General features: G+C 44.0%; 2 protein-coding genes and 1 pseudogene across 3 annotated transcripts in view; 1 reads left to right on the top strand and 2 right to left on the bottom strand.

Annotated features, from left to right (window-relative positions):
* Nucleotides 1-3,071: 3,071 nt before the first annotated feature.
* On the bottom strand, nucleotides 3,072-11,654 carry zdhhc20b (zinc finger DHHC-type palmitoyltransferase 20b). Of its 2 annotated transcripts, XM_065007075.1 has the most exons (14): nucleotides 11,513-11,654; nucleotides 10,859-10,885; nucleotides 10,464-10,558; nucleotides 10,138-10,258; nucleotides 9,930-9,999; nucleotides 9,773-9,805; nucleotides 9,546-9,666; nucleotides 8,842-8,877; nucleotides 8,485-8,617; nucleotides 7,949-8,075; nucleotides 6,845-6,934; nucleotides 6,576-6,676; nucleotides 6,424-6,471; nucleotides 3,072-6,335 (listed from the first exon to the last, which is right to left on the bottom strand). In XM_065007075.1, exons 1-13 carry the CDS (start codon nucleotides 11,628-11,630, stop codon nucleotides 6,428-6,430), a joined length of 1,116 nt encoding a protein of 371 aa, XP_064863147.1. In that variant the 5' UTR covers nucleotides 11,631-11,654; the 3' UTR covers nucleotides 3,072-6,335; nucleotides 6,424-6,427. The 2 variants fall into 2 exon arrangements, with proteins under 2 accessions (XP_064863147.1, XP_064863146.1); XM_065007074.1 differs by lacking the exon at nucleotides 8,842-8,877.
* Nucleotides 11,655-13,357: 1,703 nt separating this feature from the next.
* Nucleotides 13,358-16,512, top strand: LOC115104511 (arylamine N-acetyltransferase 2-like; annotated as a pseudogene).
* LOC115104510 (E3 ubiquitin-protein ligase MARCHF6-like) overlaps nucleotides 16,467-22,377 on the bottom strand; it is a 32,114-nt gene continuing 26,203 nt past the window's right edge. Inside the window, 9 exon segments of the mRNA XM_065007073.1 lie at nucleotides 16,467-16,851; nucleotides 17,081-17,216; nucleotides 17,362-17,494; nucleotides 18,179-18,268; nucleotides 18,363-18,497; nucleotides 18,691-18,872; nucleotides 20,599-20,668; nucleotides 20,773-20,793; nucleotides 20,795-20,984. Of these exon segments, the coding sequence (XP_064863145.1) occupies nucleotides 16,764-16,851; nucleotides 17,081-17,216; nucleotides 17,362-17,494; nucleotides 18,179-18,268; nucleotides 18,363-18,497; nucleotides 18,691-18,872; nucleotides 20,599-20,668; nucleotides 20,773-20,793; nucleotides 20,795-20,984 (1,045 nt within the window). The 3' untranslated portion in view covers nucleotides 16,467-16,763.

Below are 22,377 nucleotides of genomic sequence, written 5' to 3'. Positions count from 1 at the left end.
GAAATTGCAACAAGCGGTTCTGTGAAAATTGAATTTAATCAAATCCAGATTTCTGGATCGGGCTGCGCTCAGAGTATCCTGCCTTGGCAAATCGTGCTGTTAAGACACTGATGCCCTTTGCAACCACAGTACCTATGTGAGAGTGGATTCTCGGCCCTCACTACCATGAAAACTAAATACAGGCACAGACCATGTGTGGAACATGATTTAAGACTGGGACTCAGCATTGCAGTTATGTGCATCCTTTCAAGCACACCCTTCTCATTAATCTGTGGTGAGTTATTCACCATTTTCAATTAAGAAAAAGTTTTATATGTCAAATGGCTAAATTAAGAGCAAAATGATTGATTATGATTATATTATTACTTGTGCCCTGGTCTTATAAGAGCTCTTTGTCACTTCCCACGAGCCAGGTTGTGACAAAGACTCACACTCATTCTTATGTTTAATAAATGTAGCATATAATGTGTGTGTGACAGGTTTACAATGATGGCAAAAAAACAACATTTGAGAATGTGCTGACCCTGGTGCTAGAGGGGGTATGCAGCTGGAGGTTGAATGTTTGAAAGGGTACGGGACTATAAAAAGTTTGGTAACCACTGCTATATACATTTTACAGACACAATTTATTTGACAATAGTTCTATTTTGTTTGCTTTAAGTCCTGGCCTCCACCTCTAACCTCCACTAACTAGTTCTGATGTCCATCCAGTTTGATTTCATTTTGCCATATATTTTTAACTGTGTTATTTCACAAACGTTCTGAACCTATATTAATAGCTTCTTAGCTAAGAGCAATTTCTCAAGCAAGAATTGTGCTAGGATTGCTTGGGAGTGGTCTAAGTAAGGAGGGGGAAAATTACAACCAGCTGTTATTAGCAGAGAGGTTTGGAACTCTTTCTTATTGGTGTATTAACTCATGGCACCAGGCAGGCCAAAGCTCTTTCAAACAGCTCTTACGCTAAAAGGGCATTATAATCATTTTCAAAATATTATTCCAACCTCACAGTGTGGAAATAAACACAGGATAATCTAGTTTTTGACTGCACTGGGCATTTAACATAATCAGGCAAGTAACACGGTAGCAATCCAGTACAACAGTGTTAGAGGTCTGGAGAGAGGATGATGAGGATCATGATAATGATCAGTGGCACTGCTCTGACTAACCTGGGATGGGTCCCATCGTAAGTGTGTGTGTGTTCTTGCAGATTATGATGAAATTAGAATGATTATGTGTGTGTGTGTGAGTGACTAACCAATGTTGCAATACCAAGACTGACTCCTGTCTACCTTTCACTCTTAAAGATGTGCTCCGGAACTTTGGCAACTAAGTATTTTTGAAACCTCCCGCTTTGGACTAGATATGTCAATGTGTAGTTCATATATGCATAGTCTATGGAAAGAAATACCTCAATTAGCCATTAAATCCCTAGTTTGAAAGCAACTTTTCTGGAAGCTGTGCTGTGCCATCCCCCCCCCACCCCACGTGGGCCAGCCCCCTAGCAATTTGAGGTCAACCAATGAACTTCGGCCCCTCGCCATATGAGTGACAGCTAGCAAGATGCACATGATGCACACACAACAGAGCGAGAGAAAGAGCAATGAAGTGGTGCACATATGTAATTTAGGAAATTTTTGGGGACCACTCTTGGCTCGTGAGTGTTACTTTCAGAACTACGGGCTAAAAAGTATACAAAAGTACCAGAGAATTCCAATCGCTTTAGAGCAGTGTCAAAACCCTTTAGAGCACCAGAAAACTGCTATGTGCAATTTTCTAGTAGTATGTGAATTACGTGCTGTAAAAGAAAATTATTACTTTGCCATGTTACAGTGTATTCAGACCCTTTGACTTTCTCCACATTACAGCCTTATTCTAAAATGGATTTTTTTTTTTATGTTGTTTTCCTTCATCAATCTACGCACAATAATGACAAAACAAAAACAGGTTAAGATTTTACATAAGTATTCAGACCCTTTACTCAGTACTTTGTTGCAGCACCTTTGGCATCGATTACAGCCTCGAGTCTTTTTGGGTATGATGCTACAAGCTTGGCACATCTGTATTTGGGGAGTTTCTCCCATTCTTCTCTGCAGATCCTCTCAAGCTCTGTCAGGTTGGATGGGGAGCGTCACTGCACAGCTATTTTCAGGTCTCGCCATAGATTTTTAGATCGGGTTCAAGTCCAGTTCAAGTCCAGGCTCTGGCTGGGCCACTCAAAGACATTCAGAGACTTGTCCCGGAGCCACTCCTGCGTTGCCTTGGCTGTGTGCTTAGGGTCGTTGTCCTGTTGAAAGGTGACCATTTGCCAGAGTCTGAGGTCCTGAGCGCTCTGGAGCAGGTTTTCATCAAGGATCTCTCTGTACTTTGCTCTGTTCATCGATCCTGACTTGTCTCCCAGTCTCTGATGCTGAAAAACATCCAGAAAGCATGATAATTCCACCACAGGGCTTCCCGGGTGGCGCAGTGGTCTATGGCACTGCCTCGCAGTGCTAGCTGTGCCACCAGAGATTCTGGGTTCGAGCCCAGCCTCTGTCGCAGCTGGATGCTCCATGGGTCCATTTAAGAATGATTGAGGCCTTCAATTGCTGCAGATATTTTTTGGTACCCTTCCCCAGATCTGTGCCTCGACACAAGCCTGTCTCAGCGCTTTACGGCCAATTCCTTCAACCTCATAGCTTGGTTTTTGCTCTGACAACTGTGGGACCTTATATAGACAGGTGTGTGCCTTTCCAAATCATGTCCAATCAATTGAACTTGGTGGACTAAAATCAAGTTGTAGAAACATCTCAAGGATGATCAATGGAAACAGGATGCACATGAGCTCAATGTTAAGTCTCACAGCAAAGGGTCTGATTCCTTATGTAAATAGGGTATGTTTTTTATGTGCAAAAATTTCTACAAACTTGTTTTCACGTTGACATTACCGTGTATTGAGTGTAAATTGATGAGGGGGGAAAAATTGTTAATTCATTTTAGAATAAGGCTGTGAAGTAACAGAATGTAGAAAAGGGTCTGCATACTTTCCAAATGCACTGTAAATTGTGACTTTCCAAAAGATAAGAGTCAGCCTGCAGGTTTTAAAAAACATTTATTGTTATTTTTTTCACGTTAATAGTTTATAGAGGCATGTACTTCATTCACAAAATAGGAACAGGAAAAATTCAAATCAGACAAGAAAAATAGATAGGCTGACACCTTTTTCCCCCTTTTTTTACATTATCATATATATATATATATAACACACAGTACACTTTGTAAAACATGACATTGAAAAAAATTATAGGTCAAAGCTTGCAATAAGCAGAGTACAAATACATCTGCACTGTACATGCAGAAGACACATGGGTGTGGGTTAGTCAAATCAACCCCCCTAAAATATGACAAGAATGATCTGAATCTTCTTCCGTTTTGACAGGAGTCACTATTGTGGATTCAGGTATAATGATGGGAACAGTTGATGGAGTCTTGTAGGGTCAAACTAAATGGATCTAGTTGTATAAATAATATGGCTGTTTTAACACCACAACCTCCCATCTATCCCCATAAACACATTTCCAGCTGAGCTCCATGCTGATGAGCATTAGCCGCATGTTATTTACACAGACTTTGATCCAAATCTAATGTAAAGGCCACGTATGTTTAATGAAGTGTATTCTCCCAGAATTAAAACAGAGCACTCCAATTAATGTCAAACAACGACTTCTTAGTCTCTGGGTCAAGTAGTTCAGAGTGTAGCTGGAAGTAAATCTATTAGGTAGAAAAAAGTGGCCATATGAAAAGAAACAGCATTTTAATTATGGGTTCTAGAACACAAAGTGTAGAACACAGGGATAACTATTCGGAGTTCCAGCAGAGTGAATTTATAAACCTTGTCCGGTAGCAACCTTACCTCAGTATAACCAAGGTCACCATTCTGAGTGAAATAATCCTGTCTCGGTTCATTGGCTTATGAGGGAGGAACTAAACAAACAATGACCATCGCCGGGGTCAGGAGTTCAAACTAGAATGAAAGAACAACTAGAGGAGGTTCAAAAGGCCACACACTCAAAGGCCTCATTCCAAATTGGATCACTTACCACTCAACCAAGAGCACTTGTCGAGATGCAAAGGACTGGATAGGTATAAGCAATATGGTGGTAGTTTTTCACCATATTGCTTATACCTATCCAATCGTTCCAGAATTACACAAGAACCTAGAGGTAGGGGTTCCATAACTGTATAAAATATCATCATTATCCCTCCTTATTACATTCAGAACTTAAACTACAATACGCAATGACACACACCTCTATGCCTACAACTAACTTACCCCACACCTCTGGTCTGTAAACTTGTACATTGCTATGGCCAGGAGTAATCTACGGGAAATGTCCTATATCACTACCTTTATAACGGTGGTCTTCACTTTGACTTCAACTAAGGATAAAACTGTAAAGTTTTGAAACGCTTTTCCATTTATCTAAAACCAGTTGAGGAAAATATGCCCCCCCCCGCAGATTCTGTCCACCCCTGTCACTGACACCTTCCAATCACAGCTGTTTTGACACATGGACACATTACACCACCACCTCACAGTTCACGCAAACTGAGCCCCGAACACTTTCACATCACAGGGAATCTTACTGCATATAATACATACTGGTCCACTTTAGACCTAAACTGTGAGGCACCTCGTTTTGGAGGAACAACAAGTACTGTACAACAGAAGGTCGCTAGACAGCTGAGAGGTGTCACCACCTGCTGGCCAGCGTCAGTACCGCAGGGTGGCCAAGCCTCAACAGGTAGGCACTGGGCACATATGGGTAAACCTTAAAAACATCAAGTCACAACGATAAGCAGTTTAATTTGGTTTCCATGACACAGGCCAATGACGTGAGAGCAGAGATGTATCAAGCATAGAACTAGAATGACTAGAATACTAAAATGGACATTCCCATTCAATGGTCTATGATTCTAATTCTATGGCATCTGGTGTTGTAAACACTCCCAGTTCAGAGGTCAGAGCAGCTGATTGGTCAGCCCTTTATTTGGCAATGAATGGTGACCTTGGGCTGATATCAAATCACAGCCTATTCCCCATATAACAAACAAGTTTAACCACAAACCCTACATAGCTCTGGTCAAAAGTACACTATATGGAGAAATAGGGTGCAATTTCAGACACAGCCTTCGTAAAAAGTGATGTTCAAGGTTGTAGTCTCTGATACGTTAAAAATAATCATTGATCAACGTGTAATAACTTGACCATGAGCTAGAACTGGTTGAGGAGCTTGAGGCTATACTGTATACTCTCACATAAGACACCCTTCAGCAGCTTGGGAATGAATGTAAACCAAACTATCAATCCATCCATCAACTAACATCTGAAGCTGATCCTTCTAGGCTGTTAGTTACAGCAAGCACCTGCCTGCACGCACACACACACTCTCTCTCTGTCCTAACAAATCTGCCTACATACACACTCATGCAGACACTCCCTCTTTCCCTCTCTTCACAAATCTGACTACACACACACCCACTCAAGGACACACCTTTCTTAATCTGTTTTTGGACATGAAGAATGCAGAACATGATGGATAATAAAACGTCATCTTGAGAGTGCAAATGCGCCATGTTGTGTGATGACATGATCAAAACCCGGTTGGAGACCCCCCATTTCACTTTAAAATTGGTTTAGTCCAGCATCCCCTCCAATGGGTCTTCTTTGTATAGTCCAGGTTGTCTTTTAGGCACCCTTTGTAACGTCTATCGATAGTACAAACCAAACACCCCTAAATTATTTGTAAACAAAATTAGGTTTCTTGGTGATATCTTCCAGCTTCATAACATCCATTTTATAAACGTTGGGTGAAAAATCTGTACAAAATGATTATGCACCAGTACCTCCCAGCTCAGATTTAGTCTTCTCCCAGTCCAGGTCCTTCCTCAGCCCTGGTCCATTTAACACCCAGTCTGTCAGCTTTTGGCACAGGCATTCTCCACTCTGAAGTGTGAAGACTGATTACTTTTCCTGCCATCATGAAGTGATGCTGAGATCCATTAACAGTCCTGGGTGGACAATCGGGTCACAGTCAACTAAAATAAAAATATGCTTACAGTAGGCTGTGCGTGGTTCTTCTGTGCAACTGCATAAATAGTTGTTTGTGTAACTTTCTGATGATTAAAAGACAAGGCTATATCTATGGTGATGCGTGAAAGGAGTCCGTTTCCATGGTTATGCTGAGTGTGACATTTTCGGAACTACAAGGACGCGTTGGGAGACTGTTTCAATGGTGCCAAAAAAAAGAAAATGGTGGTATACTTAAGGCATCATATTAGATGGCTGGTTTCTTCTCCTGAGAAGAGACAGAGATACATTTAGTTGATTAAATCTAGCCTCATAGAAGACAGATGTAGTCAGGGGCAGAACTCGTGTTGGCTCACCTTGTTATGACTCCCTCTCCATGATGATTGTGATGGTCTCACTCCCAGCTGTAACACAGAGGTCAGATGTCTTTATGACCAAAACTATCCATTAGCTACCATCAATACCATTCAGAGCAGAACCTACAGATCAATTGTGAGCAGATACCTACTGTCATTCTCCAGGTGTTCTGTGACGTTGTTGGCATGCTGCTCGTTGCCAAGGAGATGGTTCTGAGACTCGCTGAGAGGACTGGCCGGGACGTCTTCAATACTGGGAAGAAAATCTTCTATTTAAAAACATCTGATTGATAATGCATTACTGAACATGTTTAGATCATATTTGATGATATGTCAAATAGAAGTTCTCAGGTTTCAGCTTAATCTTAAATCGGACAGCCGTTTGTTGGCATTGATTGACCTATTGATCATATTTTATTACCTTTTATTGGCCTCTGGCTGCAAGCTGACTGTGGGCTGTTCTGGGTCAATGTTGACAAGCCGTGATGGGAACGTCAGTCCATCACCCTGACTGTATCACATCAAATGACTAAGTATCACATCACATGACTCAGTATCACACCGCACCACACAGTATCACACCGCACAGTATCACACCGCACCACACAGTATCACACCGCACAGTATCACACCGCACAGTATCACACCGCACAGTATCACACCGCACAGTACCACATCGCACCGTACCACATCGCACCACACCGTATCACAACACACAGTATCAGACCACACAGTATCACACCACACAGTATCACACCACACCACACAGTATCACACCACACAGTATAACACCACACAGTATAACACCACACCACATCACACCACACAGTACCACACAGTACCACACCACACAGTACCACACCACAGTACCACACCACCACATCGCACCACACCGTATCACACCACACCACACCGTATCACACCACACCGTATCACACCACACCGTATCACACCACACAGTATCACACCACACAGTATCACACCACACAGTATCACACCACACAGTATCACACCACACAGTACCGCACCACACCGTACCGTATCGCACCACACAGTATCGCACCACACCGTACCGTATCGCACCACACCGTACCGTATCGCACCACACCGTACCGTATCGCACCACACCGTACCGTATCGCACCACACCGTACCGTATCGCACCACACCGTACCGTATCGCACCACACCGTACCGTATCGCACCACACCGTACCGCACCGTCGTATCGCACCACACCGTACCGTATCGCACCACACAGTATCGCGCCACACCGTATCGCGCCACACCGTATCGCGCCACACCGTATCGCGCCACACCGTATCGCGCCACACCGTATCGCGCCACACCGTATCACGCCACACCGTATCACGCCACACCGTATCACGCCACACCGTATCACGCCACACCGTATCACGCCACACCGTATCACGCCACACCGTATCACGCCACACCGTATCACGCCACACAGTAGAGAGGAGAAAGAAGATAAGATAAACTCTGGGTTAGAGACACCCCTCACACTAACCTGGTGAAGATGGGTAGCAGCCAGAACTTCCTCTCGTCTCCAAACACCTGGGCGATGTTCTTCCCAAAGCCCAGAGAGAAACCGTTCTTATCAGAACCTGTTCTGAACACTGGAGCCCTGAATGCCTCTGAGGGAGAGAGAGAGGGGGGGGGGTGTAGAGAGAGGTAGAGGGGGATAGATGGGGAGTGAGAGAAAGAGAGAGGGGGTAGAGGGTGAGGGAGTGAGTGTCTGAGGAGCGAATGAGTGTGTGTGTGTGTGTTGAGGGACTGTGCATGAGTTATTTCTATTTTAACCTTTACTTAACTAAGCAAGTAAAGTTAAGAACAAATGATTATTTACGACGGCCTACACCAGCCAAACAGGGACGACGCTAGGCCAATTGTGTGCCGCCCTATGGGACTTCCAATCACGTGATACAGCCTGGAATCGAACCAGGGTCTGTAGTGACGCCTCTAGCATTGAGATGCAGTGCCTTAGACCGCTGCACCACTTGGGAGCCCTTAAAAAAAGAGTGCGTGTGGGACTGTGTGTGTTACCTATGGTGGACCGGTTCTTCCCTACGAGCCACAGGTGGTAGCTGAAGAGGGAGAGAATGCTGATGCAGAACATGGCCGCCACAAAAAATAGAAACAAGACATGGAATTTGGCGTGAGTGTCTGGCAGCTCATTCTGGGGAGGAGAGGAGGAGAAGAGAAAAAGAGAGAGAGGGAGAGTCAATGTCAAAAACCACATGGAGGGAGGGGTGGGGGTGAGAGAGAGGGAGAGAGGCGGGGCGCCTTGATAACCATGTCAACACAACAAAACACAGCAAACACACAACGCCATCACACAACATCCACAGGTGCACTTCATGCCCTGCAACAGCTACACTAAGGCTCTGGAGGCTGGGTTACCTTGGGGCAGTTCTCTGCCGATTTCCTCCGGCAAAGCTTTAGTACAAACAGAGACAAGACTGTTAGACACCAGGAGAGGTCAGACGGAGGGAAAGAAAGGTAGAGATTGAGGGGTAGGTGGCGAAGTGTTGGAAAATGGTTCAGGGATCATATAGGAGTCACCTGGAGTGAAATAAAAGGTGGAGGTAAGAAAGAAGGTGTATTAAAAGAGGACAGAGGAGCAGGCAGAGTCAGGGCTGGTGAGATGGCATGGACAGGAGGACATGGTATAAATGAACAGAGAGAGGAGTGGGGTAGACAGAACAATAATAATGTGTGTGAGGAAAAGAGGGGGTCAGAGGGAGAGCAAAATGTGAAAAGCTGGGAGGGAGGCCAAGAACTAAGAGAACAAGGAGCGGAAGGGGGGGGGGGGGATAAAAGAAAGAAAGAGGGAGCTGCATAACAGTGAAGCAGTACAGCTGTGAGACCACAGTGTTAAGCAGCAGGATGTGGGACAATCCAAGCGGTTACAACAAACACAAATAGTAGCATTTAACACACACGCACACTGTAGCATTTCATACACTATCTTATATGTGGGAAAAAGCTTGCACACACACCCACATCTGCAGCATTGAATGTATGGGTGGGTGGGGAATAACAAGACTAAAGCAATGGATGCCAGAACAGATGCAGGCTGCAGTGAATGTGAGACCATTACTCACTGTCCAGAACTTGATGAAATACTGCAGTACGGTGGCTGCAATGAACAAACAGTACACCAGAGAGTAGCACAGGAACAGAATAAAGAATTTGTAGTTGGAGAATCCCACACAGTTGTTCACCCTGAGAGAGAGAGAGGAGAGAAAAAGTAAGTTGAGTTATGATCATACTTCCTCTGAACATTAGAATACTTTGATATACTGTGGACGTGAGGAAACAGACAACATACCAGGGGCAGTGATGGTCCATCTTCAGCACACACCTAATACATGGAAGAAGAGAGAAGAGAAAGAAGAATGAAAAAAACAACATTCTGAATCAGGCCATTCAACAGGAAAAGCAAGACTGGAAGAGAGAGGAGAGGAGACAGGAAATAGCAGACTCACATGTCGCAGGCAGAACAGTGGTGGCAGCGGTCTGGTTTAATCACCTGACACCGGTCACAGTAGCGGATCGCTGTACACAACACATTAATCCAACTGATAAGCTACACACTCAACGGGCCAGGGCTGGATAAATCAACTGGGAGAGAGACAGACAGACACACACACACACACACACAAACATAGATAGACAAGACAGATAGAGACAGACCTCCAGCCCCGGTGCGTGTGTAGAGGGGCAGGTTAGCGGCAGCCCTCCACAGGATCTCCTGCTGCGACTCTGGTCTCTCCTCCTTCACATACTGCTCCTTCTCTGCCTTAGGCAAGCAGAACTAACAGGAGAGAAAGATGGCAGAGAGAGGAGAGGAGAGATAAACAAAACAGACAGGAAAAAAACTTAAATTATGGTTAGTCCCTTAGCAACATTGTCCATCCACCTGTGTCATTGGAATAAATCTACTCAGACATCTATCCAGTGAAGCTGTGAGCTACAGCCTTGTGGATGTTTCAGGGCAGGTATCTAAAAAGGCAGGGTACCTCTTTGGAGGGGTTGGCTGGTCTGGTGAAGATGGTCTTCCAGTAGGACCACACAAACATGACGAAGGACAGATGGAAGAACACCATGTAGATGACTGTAAGAGACACACAGACAGAGTCAGAGACACATTCACACCTGGCTTCAACATAGCAGATATTCATATTTTGACTACCTGCACATGCATAGGTCAAGTGTAAGGGCGCAATTTAGTAGTGTCTACAGTGTGTATGTGTGTTTACGTGTGTCCAAATTGAGCCCAGTCCAGCCAGAGTAAATAAAAACGAACTTCCGCCATGGCCCTTGAGCAACAATCCCAATGAGCAGCAAATGGGCCCATGTCAGTAAAAGCCAATCAACAAGTAGAAATCAATCCCATCCAATAGCCACTACTTACTCTTTTCTGCTATGCTGGGGATGGTGACTGCAGGGGGGGAAGGAGATAAAATAATGTTACGCTTGCATCTGGTGTATGTTGTGGGTGTCTGTATGCAGACATACTGTATGCAGCTAGCAACAACAAGACACATTCCTGTGGACATTGAGCCATTCAACATTATTTTTCTGGCATTCCTGGCACGCGTTCACCTGTCCAGTTCTTGGACATCAATGCAGAGGAAGGAGAGGGAAGCCACGCCCACTTGAAACAAATAATAAGCATTCTTTATCTTTGCTTCTTCGTCTTTTACTTAGGTACATTGTTGCAGGTAGAAAATAATGTGAACAGTTCTCTACATCTGGCAAGATGACGACAGAATAACAGATAACTGAGGTTGGTAGGCTATCGTTGTACCAATGTATGATAGCTTTTAATGAAGTGCTAAAATTGAACAGTTTAATTCGCTAGCTAGCTAACAGGTAGCTACAGAAACAGATTATTTGGCTAGCTATAGCGCTACATTGGCAGGATGAAACTAGCTAACTAGTCAAGCCTTTGTTATCTGGCAGCAATCGCTAAATCCACTTCCTGTGGCCAGCAAACGTTAGCTAGCTAGCACAAATATCAACCATAACACAACGACACTCGCAGTGAAAAGCATTTTATACTTACAAATGCAGAGCTCTACGACGTACGCATAGTAAGACCAACATACGACTAGGGCGATAAAAATAACAGGTATCCAAGCTAAGCCCCGTTGACAGCATCTCAATACGTGGGTGGGCGCCATCTTTACTCTTCCACCAAACCGAAGGGTGTGTTTGCGTGACGTCACGTACCAAACTCCCATGTGCAATTCCCTTCGTCTCCCGGTAGTGTGCGCAAGTGTCCCACACTTGCAAGTGCAGTCCAAACAGCAAAGCTGGCCTGGACAGCCAACTAGTTGTTTTCCCGCCCCTAAAGTGGGGCTGTAGTGGAGCAGGTTGAGAGCTTCAAGTTCCTTGGTGTCCACATCAAAAACAAGTTATCGTGGTCCAAACACACTAAGACAGTCATGAAGAGGGCACGTCAAAGCCTATTCCCCCTCAGGAGACTGAAAAGATTTGGCATGGGTCCTCAGACCCTCAAAAATTATACAGCTGCACCATCGAGAGCATCCTGACTTGTTGCATCACTGCCTGGTATGGCAACTGCTCGGGCCTCCGACCTCAAGGCACTACAGAGGGTAGTGCGTATGGCCCAGTTCCTCACTGGGGCTAAGTTTCCTGCCATCCAGGACCTCTATACCAGGCGGTGTCAGAGGAAGGCCCTAACAATTGTCAAGGACTCAAGCCACCCCAGTCATAAACTGTTCTCTCTGCTACCGCACGGCAAGCGATACCGGAGCGCCAAGTCTAGGTCCAAAAGGCTTCTTAACAGCTTCTACCCCAAGCGATAAGAATCCTGAACACACTAATCAAATGGCTTCCCAGACTATTTGTATTGTCCACCCTCCCCCTCACACTCTTTTACGATGCTGCTACTCTCTGTTTACTATTTATGCATAGTCACTTTAACTCTACCTACATGTACATATTACCTCAATTACCTCGACTAACCGGTGCCCCCACACATTTACTCTGTACCGGTACCCCCTGTATATAGTCTCGCTATTGTTGTTTTACTGCTGCTCTTTAATTATTTGTTACTTTTATTTTTTACTCAACACTTATTTTTCTTAAAACGGCATTGTTGGTTAAGGGCTTGTAAGTAAGCATTTCACTGTAAGGTCTACTACACCTGTTGTATTCGGCGCATGTGACAAATAACAATTGATTTGATTTCAACAGAGCGACAAATGTTTATTTTATTGTAGGCTATATCATTAGATTAAATGGCTTCTTATGGTAGTCGTATCTATATTTAAGTGACTGCAGAAGTATGTGTGTGCCTGTATGTGTGTTTTACAGGCAAGAACATTACTGAACCTGCCATGAGTACCACCTTTTCTTTTCAGATTCACTCACTGTAATACACTTTGGATTACAGTTCAATTATATGACAATATCCCTTTTATTGCAAAAAGTAAACACTTTCTCCATGTAGCCTACCTACAGTTAAAGTTGGACGTTTACATACAGCCAAATGAATTGAATTAAACTCAGTTTTTCACAATTCCTGACATTTAATCCTGGTAAAATTCCCTGTTTTAGGTCAGTTAGGATCACCACTTTATTTTAAGAATGTGAAATGTCAGAATAATAGTAGAGAGAATGATTTACTTCAGTTTTATTTCTTTCATCACCCAGTGGGTCAGAAGTTTACAAACACTCAATTAGTATTTGGTAGCATTGCCTTTAAATTGTTTAACTTGGGTCAAACGTTTTGGGTAGCCTTCCACAAGCTTCCCACAATAACTTGGGTGAATTTGATAGTCATGTCACGACAAAGCACTTAACATGGTCCACGCACACCCGCACAGTCGTGAAAAAGGCACGGCAGCACCTCTTCCCCCTCAGGAGGCAAAAAATATTTGGCATGGGCCCTCGGATCCTCAAAGTTCTAAAGCTGCATCTTCAACAGCATCTTGACTGTCTGCACCACCACTTGGTATGGCAAATTCACCGCCCTTGACCGCAAAGCACTACAAAGGGTGGTATGGACAGCCCAGTACATTACTGGGGCCGAGCTTCCTGCCATCCAGGACCTCTTTATCAGGTGGTTTCATAGGAAGGCCTGAAATTGCCAAAGACTCCCGGCACCCAAACCATAGACTGTTCACTCTTCTACCATTTAGCAAACGGTACCGGAGCATCGGCTCTCGGACCAACAGACTCCGAGACAGTTTCTACCCCCAAGCCATAAGACTGCTAAATAGCCAGACAGTTAAATAGTCAATTAATGGTACCCAGACTATCTACACTGACCCTGCGCACACACACTATAACAACACTCCCACACACATTAGTAGTTATTGTAGCTATTATGTCAATCTTTCACACCTCGTTGATTTATGAGGGGGGCGGACTTAATTTATTCTATTTATTTGTTATTTAACCAGGTAAGTTGACTGAGAACACGTTCTCATTTGCAGCAATGACCTGGGGAATAGTTACGGGGAGAGGAGGGGGGATGAATGAGCCAATTGTAAACTGGGGATTATTAGGTGATCGTGATGGTTTGAGGGACAGATTGGGAATTTAGCCAGGACACCAGGGTTAACACTCCTACGATAAGTGCCATGAGATCTTTAATGACCTCAGAAAGTCAAGACACCCGTTCAACGTCCCATCCGAAAGACGGCACCCTACACAGGGCAGTGTCCCCTGGGGTATTGGATATTTTTTTTAGACCAGAGGAAAAAGTGCTTCTTACTGGCCCTCCAACACTACTTCCAGCAGGATCTGGTCTCCCATCCAGGGACTGACCAGGACCAACCCTGCTTAGCTTCAGAAGCAAGCCAGCAGTGGTATGCAGGGTGGTATGCTGCTGGCATAACTTCAAACTAGGATGTGAAAACCACACTCATGTGACTTCACACCAGGGTGTAAATATCACGCCCACCGTTCTGAGTGAAAATTGTCAAAGACTCCAGCCACCCCAGTCATGGACTGTTCTCCCTTCTACTACACGGCAAGCGGTACCGGAGCACCAAGTCTAGGTCCAAGAGGCTTCTTAACAGCTTCTACCCCCAAGCCAGAAGACTCCTGAACCTCTAGTCAAATGGCTACCCAGACTATTCGCATTGCCCCCCCCCCTCCCTCTCCACACCACTCTCTGTTGTCATCTATGCATAGTCACTTTAATTAACTCTACCTACATGTACATACTACCTCAACTAACCGGTGCCCCCGCACATTGACTCTTACAGACACCCCCCTGTATACATTGTTATTTTTACTGCTGTTCTTTAATTACTTGTTACTTTTTATCTCTTATTCTTATCCATATTTTTTGAAACTGCACTGTTGGTTAGGGGCTTGTACGTAAGCATTTCACTGCAAGGTCTACCTACACCTGTTGTATTCGGCCCATGTGACTAATACAATTTTATTTGATTTGAGTGGCCGGGTCTTCACACTAGGCTTTGATACAGTATGTACGTACTTACCAGTTCAAACCATGGTTGTCCAAGACTCACAGTTGGAGACACCTAAGGCCCGCTGCTCCTGAGTCTATACAGGAGCAGCGATAGGACAAGACTGTAACTACCAATTGGATATCATGAAAAAGGGATAAAAAATGCTGAATATGAATACTATATGGCACTGTTGGAACGTAGTGAACTAAATATATTTCAACTCGTAAGTGAACTACATTTTGCAGTAGCTTGGTGATAGTTGAACTAAATTGAAACGTGTAGTGTTTACAGTAGTTCATGACTTGTTTCCCATGTAGTTTACTACTGGAGCTACAAACAACATTTTTGGCTAAATTTAAATATGGGTGAAGTAGGCAAGAATTTATTTTCTTTTTTAGGCATCCGACCTGCCAAATTCTCAATTGAAACATCGTTTTGTGTTCAATAGGATAAATTACACATTCTGTTAACCTCTGATACAGAGTGATCTGTTCTTGCAATTAGTATTCTATGACATTTGGGATTATATGATCATTTTCCACAAAAAAAGTTGAGTCAACACTTTTTTTACAAGTAGCTTTAGTTAAGTAAACTGTTTCTTCACCTTTAGCATAGATTAACTTCCAGTGTGATGTAATTGGTCAACTATATTTTCAGAGCAGTTTCCCCAACACTGCTATATGGCCACCACAGTTACTATTCAGTTGCGATTGAATGGACCCCCAGGTCGCATGCTCCTGTTTGAATGCATAAACCACCTTAAAGGAATGATACATATAAATTACTTACCTGTTTTTTCACTTTCAGATTCACAGATGGGACAGCTACAGTGATTTCATCCATGACCAGAGTATTTTCCAATTGAAAATAAAGGCATATTGGTTATTTATTGGTCCTTGGTTTACTTACACCTGTTGTATCAACTATACGTAACAAATAGGTCTAAACTTTGATTAGAGTGTGGGAATGTGTGTCTGCTCTCTAGCGTGCACACAGCTGTCACCTGATGACGGTCCCATTCGAGAACCTCACCATCCACAGCGGCGGGCGTGTGAGACTTGAACTCCCACACCTCTATGATAAAATCTTTAACCACCGCCGCCGAGGGTTCTGCTTTGAGAATAACGGCTCTTGTCAGAAATGGGATTCGATGTCACCATCCTAGCGGGAGATGAGAAACGCCATCACATGGCGATAAGGCAGAACCCCAGAGTATACAGGATCAGACAGGAGGGAGAGATGCCCATTCTGGAGTGGCCAGATGAAAAGAGAAACTGGGCTCTGGACGGAGCTATACAAGTTCACTCTGGATACAAGACAGAGAAATGTGGCTACCATCAGAGCTCCCCAAGCTCCATCTTCTGTAAGTCTCTCTGCTCCATCCTGAAGCCCAACAGGAGGCTCACCTACATGGGCCAGACTCATCACCACCCAGTTCCCCTCAGAGGAAGGACGGAACGTAACTAAAACCACCAGAGAGCTGACAGATGAGATACCTGACATGCAGAAGTTTGGAAATGTGCTGGAATCTCCACTTATCCCAAAAGAAGAAGCTATCACACCAGCTCCATTATGTAAAAACTTTTTTTTAATGTACAATTTTATAACATGACAATCAACAGGACACAAACAGGAGGCAAATTGTCAGTTTGATTTCATAAATACACTAAGATGTACAATGGTCACTGCATTAATTCAAGTCTTTTACATTTCAGACAACAGAGTGCGTCCAAAGTATTTACACATGTACAGTTCTCAGGTTGCACTTAACCAAAGCAAGGCATGAACACCACAGAGAACGAGAGAGGGAGGGAGAACACGAGAAGGGTCATTTCCAAAAGCCTTGACCTCACACAAACATGACTACTCTGGGATAGGGTTAGGGGGCGGGACAGAGCTGGCTCCCCTCGCCTTGCGTTCATAGTTGACAAGCCGCTGGCCAACCAGGTACCTGCAGCAAAGGCAGAGAGGGAACAGGGGAGAAAAGAGTCATGTCAATCACAATACTAGAGCACTTACAAAGTTTGTGTGTCAGCAGCTGATCAAGACCTTGAATAGTTAAATCGGGTGTGGTAGTCTTGGCCGAAACAAAACCCTGCATAAGCTGAAGCTCCCCAGGACCAGGGTTGTACTAACACTGAATGAACAGGCCAGATATGGAGATAAGGATGGGTGGTTACTTGTCGTTCTTGATGTGTTCGTAAAGGCGTTTGAACTGTCGTATCTGGAAGGAGAGGATGCCGATGATGGACACCACCATCAGGAGGAACGGATAGATCCTCCTCTGTATCAGAATCTGCATCTCTGGAGTCACACCTGATACACCAGGAGGGGTCCAGTGTTATTAGCACGCACGAACGCACGCACGCACGCACACACACGCAAACGCGACTGACCTACGGTAGGTACGACCCCGGCTGCTATGACGTAGGGGACACACACACACACACTGTTGACTGACCTACGGTAGGTACGACCCCGGCTGCTATGACGTAGGGGACAGACAGGGACAGCAGCAGCACTGAGATGACAGGGGCAGCCAGCTTACGGATGATGAAATGGAGGTCGATGTTCCTGATGCCGTTAGCATACACCTGACAGGAGGAGAGGTGGCAATGTTACCCCTCACTGGTCACTTTACACAGTATCAAAAGGTTCAAAGCTATATTGATCATGTAGAGGGAGTGGACATGTCTCATTGGTTTCCACAGGTTCAATTACAGTCACAATGTAAGATGGATAAACAGTGTGAGATTGAGAATTCTAATTCTATTAGGTTAAGGCAGTGTTGTCTTTTTTAGGAACTCAGTCTGGCTTTCAGATTACTCTTAAATTGTAAATGGTAGAATGTCATTTTTAAATTGGGTTGTGCATCAACAGTTTTCCTCGTCATGTCAGTCTACCTTAGAGGTATTTTTTAACTTGTCAGAAATGCCCAGATCAACTAGACCATGTCAGCTAATGGTTTTTAGCCCATAGATTTTGTTCTAATGTTTGAGTCACTCAAATATCATATGAATAGACATTAGACATGTCAAGATGTATAGAACTGGAAGAAAATTAGCTTTAAAACAGCAAAATGTTCTCTGCACCCCATGACAAACTGTTTAGAATTGCAGAAAATAAGCTTTTTCTCTCTGCCAACAAGAGCGGTGTGAACAGTTTTGAGTCATGAAAAAGTGCTTGTGCCCATAGAAATAGATGTGGCACGGGATGTTCCCCAATGCTGGAAGGAACGCCAGGGTTAAGGAATAATGACGTGGAATAAGGTAACACACCTGTTCTATGACAGACTTTAGCCACCACTGGGGACCCATGAGGGTGATGGCAGCGATGATTTTGGCATGGAGCACCCCCAGAGCCCAGTCCTACACACACACACACACAAGGTACAATGAGTTTTACGGTTTAAAATACACTGATCACTACTATTACAGTCTAGCTCTCTAACACACTCAGTACCTGCCAGGGGTAGAAGAGAGGTGTCTGGTCCAGAGGAACGCGTAGCGGAGCAACAATGACCAGCTCAAACAGCAGGCCCAGCAGTAGAGGAATAACACCTGCCACCAGCAATGCTACTACCAGGGTCTTCAGAATCTACACAAACCCACACACAAAATTAAAGGCACGAGATGATCGGATGTTGAAATATTACCTAAAGTATCTTGGCATGGACATCTCGGCCTTGGACACACAGCCACATAAAAGGTATCCATTCAGCCACCTTCATAATGAGTACAGCCTACCATATCTTTGTCCACATACAGTTCCAGCAGAGAGTAGGTCTTACCATGAGAGTCCACTCCTGGACTTTGATCATGATGATGGTGCGTCCCTGGGGCATCCAGGCCAACAGCACGGTGGCACCGCGGATGGACAGCCAGCACACGTACAGACCACACGCTGCTGTATACAGCTCATGGATCTTAGAGCTACCCGTCCAGAACGACATCAGCCAACGGCCCGCAAAAACTACAGTACACAGATAGGCTTCAGATACTTATGAAACAGATATACAGTGCATTCGGAAAGTATTCAGACCCCTTGACTTTTCACATTTTGTTACGTTACAGCCTTATTCTAAAATGGTATAAATGTGTTTTTTTCCCTCATCAATCTACACGCAATACTCAGTACTTTGTTGAAGCACCTTTGGCAGCGATTACAGCCTCATGTCTTCTTGGGTATGATGCTACAAGCTTGGTACACCTGTATGAGGAGTTTCTCCCATTCTTCTCTGCAGATCCTCTCAAACTCTTGTCAGGTTGGATGGGGAACGTCGCTGCACAGCTATTTTCAGGTCTCTCCAGAGATGTTCTTATCGGGTTCAAGTCTGGGCTCTGGCTGGGCCACTCAAGGACATTCAGAGACTTGTCCCGAAGCCACTCCTGCGTTGTCTTCGCTGTGTGCTTAGGGTCGTTGTCCTGTTGGAAGGTGAACCTTCGCCCCAGTCTGAGGTCCTGAGTGCTCTGGAGCAGGTTTTCATCAAGGATCTCTCTGTAATTTGCTCCGTTCATCTTTGTCTTGATCCTGACTAGTCTTCCAGTCTCTGCCACTGAAAGACATCCCCACAGCACGATGCTGCCACCACCATGCTTCACCGTAGGGATTGTGTCAGGTTTCCTCCAGAGGTGACGCTTGGCATTCAGGCCAAACAGTTCAGTCTTGGTTTCATCAGACCAGAGAAACTTGTTTCTCATGGTCTGAGAATCTTTAGGTGGTTTTTGGCAAACTCCAAGCGGGCTGTCATGTGCCTTTTACACTGAGGAGTGGCTTCAGTCTGGCCACTCTACCATAAATGCCTGATTGGTAGCATGCTGCAGAGATGGTTGTCCTCCTGGAAAGTTCTCCCATCTCCACAGAGGAACTCTAGAGCTCTGTCAGAGTGACCATCGGGTTCTTGGTCACCTCCCTGACCAAGGCCCTTCTCCCTCGATTGCTCACTTTGGCTGGGCAGCCAGCTCTACGAAGTCTTGGTGTTCTTCAATGCTGCAGAAATGTTTTGGTACGCTTCCCCAGATCTGTGTCTCGACACAATCCTGTCTTGGAGCTCTACAGACAATTCCTTCGACCTCATAGCTTGGTTTTTGCTCTGACATGCACTGTCAACTGTGGGACCTTATATAGACAGGTGTGTGCTTTTCCAAATCATGTCCAATCAATTTAAATTTACCACAGGTGGACTCTAATCAAGTTGTAGAAACATCTCAAGGATGATCCATGGAAACAGGATGCACCTAAGATCAATTTCGAGTCTCATAGCAAAGGGTCTGAATACTTATGTAAATAAGGTATCTGTTTTTCATTTGTAATACAATTGCTAACATTTCTAAAAAACTGTTTTTGCTTTCTCATTATGGGGTAGTGTGTGTGGATTGATGGGGAAGAAAATGTACCAAAATGTTCTAGACATTCAGGGTAGAAAAAGGGCATACAATACATTTCCTAGCTCGAGATGAATCAATTATACTCATTTGATTTCAATTAAGAAACATGTCAAATGTGGCAGCTAGCCTAGTGGTCAGGAGCGTTGGGCCAGTAACCGAAAGGTCGCTGGTTCGAATCCCCGAGCTGACTAGGTGAATAATCGGTCTATGTGCCCCTGAGCAAGGCACTTTTTGCTTTGGATAAGAGCTTCTGCTAAAAATGATAAAAATGAATCAATAAATAATGGAGCGTGTCCATTACCATGTCTCACCTGGTAACGTCAGACACACCAGGCTGGCCACCAGCAGAGTGACACACATAAAGCCTATCAGCAAGACGATCTACAGACAGGAGGAAAGAGACAAATTATAGGGGGGGACTTTTCCTGAAGTGGTAGGGCTGGAAGCCTCTAGGTCCACCTGCTGTAATGTGTAGTGTGACTCACCCTAAAGGGGAAGCGTAGAGGGACGTTGGTAGGGTTGGAAGCCTATAGGTCCACCCTGCTGTAATATGGCCTGATGGGCTGCATGAAGCCCTTCCCCCACAACATGGGCGGGGTTGTTGTTATGGTGACCGGGAGCAGGGTTGTTGTTGTTGTTGACAGGCTGGTTGGCCTCATTGTCTTCCTGTTCACCCAGCAGGTAAGAGTGGAGGTCTCTTGAAGGGGGGGAGGGGTAGAGAGAGTTAATAAATATATACTATACTGTTTGGGAGTGTGTGTATGTAAGTGTGAATATGCAGTGCAGGGATCATCAACTAGATTCAGCCGCTGGCCGATTCTTTCTTGAGTGGATGGTCAGGGTGCCAGAACATGTAGACTGCAAATTGACCACAAGACGGCCAAAATATTTTACTAAAACATTATTTCAAACCTAACATTTGTACACGGTCACGGTGCCTTCGGAAAGTATTCAGACCCATTGACCTTTTCCACATTTTGTTACAGCCATATTCTAAAATGTATTATTATTATTATTATTTCAAATGTCCGCATCAATCTACACACGATACCCCATAATGACAAAGCAAAAATGGGTTTAGGCATTTTTGCTAATTAGTCAAATAAAAAAACGGAAATATCACATGAACATAAGTATTCAGACCCTTTACACAGTACTTCATTGAAGCACCTATTGCAGCAATTTGTTTACATACATACATACATACATACATACATACATACATACATACATACATACATACATACATACATACATACATACATACATACATACATACATACATACATACATACATACATACATACATACATACATACATACATACATACATACATACATACATACATACATACATACATACATACATACATACATACATACATACAATACATACATACAATACATACAATACATACAATACATACATACATACATACATACATACATACATACATACATACATACATACATACATACATACATACATACATACATACATACATACATACATACATACATACATACATACATACATACATCTGAGAATCTTTAGGTGCCTTTTGGCAAACTCCAAGCGGGCTGTGATGTGCCTTTTACTGAAGAGTGGCTTCAGTCTGGCCACTCTACCATAAAGGTCTGATTGGTGGAGTGCTGCAGAGATGGTTGTCCTTGAAGGTTCTCCCATCTCCACAGAGGAACACCCTAGAGATCTGTCAGAGTGACCATCGGGCAGTGGTGTAAAAAGTACACAATTGTCATACTTGAGTAAAAGTAAAGATACCTTAATAGAAAGTCACCCAGTAAAATACTACTTGAGTAAAATTCTAAAAGTATTTGGTTTTAAATATACTTAAGTATCAAAAGTAAAAGTATGAATAATTTCTTAAATTCCTTATATTAATTATTTTATTTACAGATAGCCAGGGGCACACTCCAACACTCAGACATAATTTACAAACAAAGCATGTGTTTAGTGTGTCAGATCAGAGGCAGTAGGGATGACCAAGAATGTTCTCTTGATAAGTGTGTGAATTGGACCATGTTCTGTCCTGCTGAGCATTTAAAATGTAACGAGTACTTTTGGGTAT

This window comes from Oncorhynchus nerka, linkage group LG22, assembly GCF_034236695.1.
Source record: "Oncorhynchus nerka isolate Pitt River linkage group LG22, Oner_Uvic_2.0, whole genome shotgun sequence".
NCBI lineage: Eukaryota > Metazoa > Chordata > Actinopteri > Salmoniformes > Salmonidae > Oncorhynchus > Oncorhynchus nerka.
Note: the sequence above shows the minus strand (reverse complement) of the source record. Positions and strands in the feature narration are given on the sequence as shown.

What these genes read in the sequence shown, in the direction of transcription:
- zdhhc20b (XM_065007075.1), bottom strand. Translation starts at nt 11,630, where the DNA reads ATGGCGCCCACCCACGTATTGAGATGCTGTCAACGGGGCTTAGCTTGG. An exon ending in CCCCAGCATAGCAGAAAAGA is followed by an intron (nt 10,559 to 10,858) that starts GTAAGTAGTGGC and finishes TGTCTCTTACAG; the next exon opens with TCATCTACATGGTGTTCTTC. An exon ending in CACTGTTCTGCCTGCGACAT is followed by an intron (nt 9,806 to 9,929) that starts GTGAGTCTGCTA and finishes TCCATGTATTAG; the next exon opens with GTGTGTGCTGAAGATGGACC.